Source organism: Pinus tabuliformis, chromosome 3_2, assembly GCF_031772625.1.
Source record: "Pinus tabuliformis cultivar Carrire ecotype Pingquan chromosome 3_2, CPIR1, whole genome shotgun sequence".
Lineage (NCBI taxonomy): Eukaryota > Viridiplantae > Streptophyta > Pinopsida > Pinales > Pinaceae > Pinus > Pinus tabuliformis.
In genome coordinates, this window is record NC_142302.1 from 1,284,063,329 (window position 1) to 1,284,071,673 (window position 8,345).

General features: G+C 32.5%; 1 protein-coding gene across 1 annotated transcript; it reads left to right on the forward strand.

Annotated features, from left to right (window-relative positions):
- The first annotated feature begins 4,546 nt into the window (after positions 1-4,546).
- Positions 4,547-5,844, forward strand: LOC149185427 (ubiquitin carboxyl-terminal hydrolase 25-like). The gene is made up of 2 exons (XM_089415658.1): positions 4,547-4,807; positions 4,957-5,844. Exons 1-2 carry the CDS (start codon positions 4,547-4,549, stop codon positions 5,842-5,844), a joined length of 1,149 nt encoding a protein of 382 aa, XP_089271784.1.
- Positions 5,845-8,345: the final 2,501 nt, after the last annotated feature.

An 8,345-nucleotide genomic window follows, 5' to 3' on the forward strand; every position in this document is an offset into this window, starting at 1 on the left:
TTAGGTCCCTATAATACTAGTGTAGCCCCCATATTGTTATTTTTATGTCCCATAGAAGCCCATTATTGTTATTGTTGTGCACTTACATTATTATTGTTCTGTAGGACCTAATTATATTTAGACATGTTAGACTCCTATATACACTATGTAGGCCTTGTCATTTGAATCATCCAAGAATTGTTCATTTATGTTATGTAAAAGGAAGCTTCCTCCTTGAAGTGCCTTATTATCTAGTTGTTGAGATATATTTTCTTATGTTACTTTGTTGTTTTTATCTTCATACATAACATAATACCCCTTTGCTACCAACTGAGATGCGTACTTGTTTTCTTTATCTTGTACATTCAACTTCTTTTTAAACATCTATTTACTAATAATGGATTTCTTTTTGTGAGAAACTCAGCTAGATCCTAAGCCTCATTCTTAAGCCATGGGGGCTTCATCGAGGGAGCAATATATTACCATGTGCATTCATATTGGGGGATATATATTGAGGGAAAAATGACACAATATATTGAGCATATAATAGGAGAAAAGGGATTTTATATTGGTAGGTATACAAAATGTTAATGAAAAATGGATATCTACAACATCTAGTGAAAGTAAGGGTTTTTTTAATTGGGAATTTTTATTGTCTTTGTATTGATAGGGGTTACATAATGTGATTTTTAAAGGTATTTTACAATATGTTGTGAAATTAGGGGTATTGTTTAGTATGCCATGAATGCACATGGTATGTCAAAGGTTCATTGGGTGAAGCCCCCATATCTTAAGCAAGGTAGGCATTTCTTCAAAAATTGCATAGCATAGAGTTTTCCGTCATTTGAATCCACTAGTTCCCTAATAGTTCCATGATCATAATTATTGATATATAAAGAGAAGTAGAATAAAATTTGGGCGAAGAATACCTTTTTAGTCGCCTTCTTTAATGAACTAATCTTTTCAATACTTGGGTATGAAGTTATTCTTCTTTTGATTCATGTTCTTTTATTGAGTTATTTTTTTTCATTCATCAACTCAAATTCTATTATCTTTGGTTATTTTTCCATTATTAGGAATTATTATGTGAAAACATATTTAAATTCTCTAAAGAAAAAATATTGACTAAAAATAATGTTTTTAGTTACTAGATCTCAAACTTTATACCTTATATCTATATATATATATATATATATATATATATATATATATTGTAAGCTTCGTGGGACTACATCTTCATCATGTCCAATATATCACCTCGATCAAGGTGGGGAAGTGAAATAGTGACTTCACATCAAGGATTGCCTTAACAAAGCACCGGAACACCATCCATCCAAGACAACCACCCTCCCCCCCAACATACATACATACATACATATATATTAGCTTTTTAATCTAGATTACTCCTATTTCATTTGGAATATTTACATAAGCTCACATCTAAAACTTTAGATGTTTGATAGAATATTTCTTATTAATCATGTCTCATGCAGAGTTTCATAAACCAATGTTGGTGAGGGTGATCAATTTACCAAGTATCATGCAATATCCACTCCCTCTATCCAAAATCCATGTCCTAACCCAACGCTCTTGAGCATGCTCCTTGCATTTTTGGTTGATGTCTTATTCATTCTTTCCACAACTCAATTATATTGAGGTGTGTATGTAATAATATTTTACCTTGGTGTTTCACACTTATTATATAAATACTTAAATTTATTTTTGAAAAACTCTCTTTCTTTATTTGTCCTCAACACCTTTACTTTCTTTTTTGTCTAACTTTGTACAAGATCCTTAAACTCTCTAAATGTGTCAAATACCATAGATTTATTTCAAAGAAAGTAAATCTATCAAAATCTTGAGAAATCATCTATAAATGAAGCATAATATATAGATTTTCCTAATTACTCAATAGGCTTAGGCCCAAACACATCATTGTGTATCAACTTTAATACCCCCCTTTAGCTTGTAGCACTTGATGATAATCTTGTCTATATTTTTCCCATATATGAAATATTCATAAAAGTTGGAAATGAAATCTACAATGAAATCAAACATACCTTCAACTATGTAATTCTTAAAGTCCTTTTTCTCCATAGAAATAATTACAATTGTATGTCCAAACATGGTGCTACTAAATATCAACTTGTTTTAATGCCAAGATCATTCTCTCTCTAAATACAATTACATAGAAGGAGTACCAATCTTATCATTATATGTTGAAACAAATGATACAAAATAATTTACCAACTTCTTTACCAACATCCCTTCCTATGAATCATGTTTATCATAGACCTAAAATAAGAAAATAAAAACTGAGCCACTCAACAATAAAGGGCATCCCCTAAAAATGACAGTGTTAATACCAAATGTAGGTTTTAAAACTATAGAGTGAAACAATGTATATATATTCTTAAACAAGATAAAAAACAATCAACTAAACAAAATAAATAGATATTTACCTTGAAAACTCTTAACCAAAAAAAACAAACCTTACAACCACACTTTATTGTATTAACTTTATTATTGTATTAACTTCATTATATATAAAATAATTTGTATATTTCAATTAATTTAAAAACTCTAATTCATTAAATCAAATTAGATTATAATTATAATTCTTATGTTGAAATTAAATTACCATACCATATATGATAGGGAAAGAGCTATACAAAATATAAAATAAAAAGTATAACAAAAAGAATAAGATTATAAGGGATAAAAACATTTAACACATTAAAAAACAATCTATTAAAGAAATACATCTTATTCGTGAATTAAAAGTGAATTATTCTCATAGAAACATTGTGCATGGAACAGAAGACAGTGAATTATTACCCAAAAACTATGGAATAAATCTTATGCATTATAACGTAGAGATGATAGAAAAGAAAATACCTTATCTGTAAATTAAAAGTTAGTTATTCTCATAGCATAATTGTGAAAAAATGCATATGGAATGGATATATAACAATGCGTTACAAAGTATATACCATGCAAAATAATTCTGGCTTGTTATTAATAGTTATCTTAATCTATGAATTTAGGAGTATACTCGCTAAAGACATTTGGCCAATAAATCACAAATTTTAAGATAAAATATTGTGTAGGTAGAATGTGGAGATTTGAAGGTTAATAATCCAAAACTAAGTTGGAGGCTTATTATAAATGTGGTGCACCCCTATTTGGAGGGGAGGGATATGTCCAATGAGGAGAATAATTGAGATTGATTTTCAAGGGAAAAAAAATATTTTTAATTATGTTGATATGATGTTTATTTTTGAATTGAGAGGCTAGATTTATTTTTATTTATAATTGAGAATTTTCATAATAAAACTGAATCTTTATGATTAAAAATCTTGTTACATATTTTTTAATATATATATGTTTAATTTATATATTATTTTTTGTATCATTAATAATAACAAAAATTTAAAATAAATTTATAATTTAGTTAATTTTTATGATTGTTTTAATTTCAAGAATTATGATAAAGTAACTGTTTGCCTATGTTTATTAGTTTTATCAACTATTTAATTTATATGGTTGCACTACTTAATATTCTTTTTTTTTTGTGAAGTTGTGTGAGTTCTTGAGAGATTACTTAAACTTGACCTATGGCTTGAGAAACCCTGTCGAAACGGGGATCTTAATTAGTCATAGTCATTTATAGTTAAATACTAACAACATTGATTAACCATATATATCCATATGTTGTTGACCAAGCTTAACTATGGTCCAACATGGTCAAACAAACTCCACAATGATCATACATTATCTAACATTGTCACTTATTTTCATGGTGTTTCAATCATAAAAAATCTTAATAGTTAACTATGATCAATGATACTCAATCATAATCAATAATATTCTATCATATTCATGTCTCATCAACTATAATCAACTATTAAAAACATATTTCACCCACACATATTTATTATATTCTAAATATAAAATTATTATTATATTTTAAATATATCATTGTTAGATAACATAAGAAAAATAAAATATAATTTTACAGAATGAAAATATCTATCTCATAACATTTAAAACTTAAGAGAAATTTCCATTAAAAAAGAATTTGTAATTCGAAAATATTTATGAAATAACATTCAAAACTTAAGAGAAATTTCCATTAAAAAAAGAAATTTGTAATTCCTTCCATCCATTCGTGGAAACACCATGAACCATCCAGTTCGTGAAAACACCATTAACCATCCAGTTCGTGAAAACACCATTAACCATCCTCACCATGAAAACACCATTAACCATCCAGTTCAATCCATAAGTGGAAATTTAAATTTGTGGCGTCGGTTGTTCCTAGCATAATTTTGTGGCGTCGGTTGTTGATTTGTGGCATATCAGCCTTTCCTCGCTATATAAACCCACACATAGATCACAAAAATTTCAGAACGAAAACATTCCTTATTTTGTGACCGCAAGCAATATAAAGTCTCTATCATATCTCAAACTTACAGTCTCTCAACGAAGCATCTCAAAATTCTCGTTTCCACTGTACAAATTGTTGATTTTCCGATCGAGTGTATACATATTCTTGCTTCCCGCGATGGAGATGGAGCTGAATTGGAACAGAGGAATAAGGGCGCTCTTCAGAAATCGTGGAAAGAAACAACCACTAGGACTATCCAATGCTTCAATGTCGTGCTATATTAACAGCGTCTTACAATGCCTCACTTACACTCCCCCACTGGCAAATTATTGTTTGCAGAGAAAACATTTATCTACGTGCACTAAATGTGATAATAAAACAGAATGCCCTATGTGTCTGCTGGAAGACAGGATCGTGAGGTCGCTAAGCGTGGCTAACGTAGAGAGTGAGGCGCCAGAATCAATAACCTCAAATCTGAAAATCTTTGCAAATTACTTGATTGTGTTATAAATGCATGCGAAGAGTGCGACAAATCCAACGTTTCGCCAAACACCAAATTTTTGAACAAGCTATTTGAATCAGTGCAGAGAACCGTTAAACAGTGCGGTCTATGCGGAAATTCGTCGCATTCTGACGAAACAGTGAACTATTTCCCTCTTCCCCTTTCCCTACCTGACGGCTCATTAACTGCACCTGAGGTGGTTATCAATCTAAACGAAACCTTAAACAGGTACTTCACTACAGAATACCTAAAGGGCTCCACTCCTTGCGACAAGTGTAAGGGTATCTCCCCAATTTCTATTGACCGCTCCATTTCTAAGCCTCCCAATGTTCTTCTACTCACACTGCAGAGATTCTGGACGGACATGAATAATTTTAGTAATTCCAAGAAGATTTCCAACTTCGTACGGTTTCCACAATCCCTCTCATTAACTCCATATTTAACTTCTCCAGATGAAGGTGAAGACTATGTGTATAGCCTCTACGCCATTATCGTTCATCGCGGCAGAAGTATGTATACCGGGCATTATGTTGCATATGTGAAAGATGCGGATAACTATTGGTTTCAATGTGACGACAAAACTGTAACGCCTGCAACAAAAGAAGACGTTTTGCAAGTACAGCAAAACGTTTATATGCTGTTTTATATTCGCCAAACGCTCCCCAAGAATGATGGGGCAACTGGTAATGATATTCGCCGAACAGTCCCTATGAGTGCTGGGGTAACGTGTAATAGTATTGAAAGCACTCTAAGTGTTAAATCCTCTGATACTACTATGTCTGAGAATCCAACGTGTAATAAGAACAGTAGACTCTCACTTTCTCCAATCCCCACCATAAGTTCTGCTTCTACTCCCGCCGTTATTTCAATGTCGAAGAAAGAAGAGGAGGTGAATATCCTTGAACATTTAGTTGTGCCTAACACTTTTCGGAGAAGTAAGCGAAAGTTCTCAGCAAGAAAGGCCGCACCTTAAAGTTAATACGAACCGTTAATTATATCATGGCATCAAAGTAATGTAATTTTGATTCAAATATCAGAAAGAAATATGGAAGGGAACACCATTTAAATTTTTCTGTCACTATTTAAAAATGAGATTTAGTCTCTGTTACTATTTAAAAATGAGATTTAGTATCCGGTTGAATCTGACATTTTTTGCAATGGACTTATATGTGTTAAGAAAATAAGAAATTATTTACTATCAAAAATTGGAATATATTTCTATATGATATTAGTTTGAGGAGAGAAATTCAACAAAATCAATTTCCACCTCGATAGAATATCCATTTTTTACCAATGAGCTTTGTATTTCTTTGTTTGACATTTTATACATATGTATTGTAACATTGAAAGGAATATAAGAAAAAATCAATTTAATAGTTACTGTTTGGCTGTGTATATTTATTATTATGTTCTCGCCATTGTATATTTTAAGAATTCATTTGCAGGTAAGTAATTTATGTACAATGTCAAAATCTAACATTTGGCATCATAATTGTTTTGGCTTTAAGGGGATTCCTTTGTTGCTGAGTGGTTTTGCTCATGCCTATGGTATGCCTTGTTATAGTGGGAGATGGGATTGATTCCTCCGATGAAAGAATAGGCAAAGAGTGAATAAGTTAGGGATCGAGAAATTCAATGGACAAAGTTTTGAGTTGTGGAAGCTCAATATGGAGTATCTCTTGTTGGATAAATATCATTGGATCACGGTAGATGTGGAAAATATTAGGAGAAGACTCGGAAAAAGATAATAATAGATTGTGTATCTCAAATTTAGTATTGTTTAAAAATGTTTAATTAGGTTGAGTCTTCATAAATATGAAATGTGTTTCTCATTCTCATAAATTGTAAAATAAAACAAAATTATTATTGTTATTTTTGGAGAAAGGGTTTAATGCTCAAGGCCTTTTATTTTATAGGTCAAGCACCCATTGAGTGCTTCTAGGGTTGGTGCTAGGTCAACAAGTCAAAATAGTCATCGTCATAATTTGAAGACCCCATCAGATTGTGACAACCTCCTCCCACATCTACCCAAGTTACTATGATATGATTTGAAACACTATATGTTAGTTAAGGAAGTGGAACTGACAAAAACATAGAATACATACCTTCCACATCAGCAACATAACTCCGAGGAGATATCCCAACCACTCACGTCACCAACCTCTCAGTCCCATCGATTTTTTATACAAGTAAACCCTTAGAATCTCCCTTGATGCGTCGAGGAGGCTCTAGATGCTACGATGGCATGGGTGTGCATGTGTTTAGGGACTTTTATGCCGAGTTTTGTGCCCACGTCTCTAGGATTTGAGCCACTTTTTTAGCCGAGGAGCCCAGGTCACTGCCTAAAACTAAATGAAACTTTCACAAATGAAGGATAACAATAGAATAATGATATAAATGCATTTAATTGAACAAGGACTTGACTGGACCCTTACCAGCCATGACAAGATTTCATCAAACATGTCAAAAATATGTAATCTACAGGTGTAAACAACAAATATGAGCATAGGGTCTCATACTCATATGAGAATCCCTAAGAAGCATTGATGCCTTAACACATCAGATACACTTTAATCCATTAGGCCATTGAAACATTGTTCATTCATTTACAAGTAAAAACACGATGAGATCCATACATAGTCACTATCCTAATACAAGTTCAAAACCAGCATAATAGCAACAAAAATACCAAGGAGACATCAACCATGTCATCCACATATAAAACAGTAAAATACTCATGAAATAACAAGGAAAAATAACCTCATATTAATGATTAAAATGCTAGCCAATTGTGGGAATTCCATGAACCACCCAACCGTAGACATGGTTGAGCCGATTCTCTCTTCATATATTCAGCCCATGCCTTATTCCAAGCATGGATGTGGGATCTCATAAAACACATCAATCAAAACCATTCAAGGCTTCCAGAGGCCAACCCACCTCATCGTTGGACATCGTAAAACAATCATTAGATTTTTCTCTACCCAAGCCTCCCATGGCTCTAGAGCATTTGTTCCAACTAAGGCTTCGAGGACTAGTAACTCGACGCACCAAGGGCTTCTAGAGCATTTTTGCAAATAAGGCTTCCAGGACTAGTAACTCAACACAAGTTTTTACAAGGCCTCTTCTTCTGTTTGATGTGCAAGTACACGTATTCCCCAGCCTGATACTCCTTGAACAACCTATTCTAATCTGCATATTCCATCTTCCTATCTTGTGTTGCTTTCAAATTCTTCTTGATTAACTGAATTTCCTATTCTATTTCTACAAACATGTATGGTCCAATCAACACCATGTTAACTAGATCACTCCAATTGATGGGGGTATTGCAACTCTGCCCATAAAATACCTCGAATGGACTCGTCTTCAAATATTCCTAATACCCATTGGTGTAAGCAAACTCTACAAGTGGAAGATACTCTTCCCACTTTTGCTGATCTTGAATCACATACATCCTAAACATGTCATCTAATA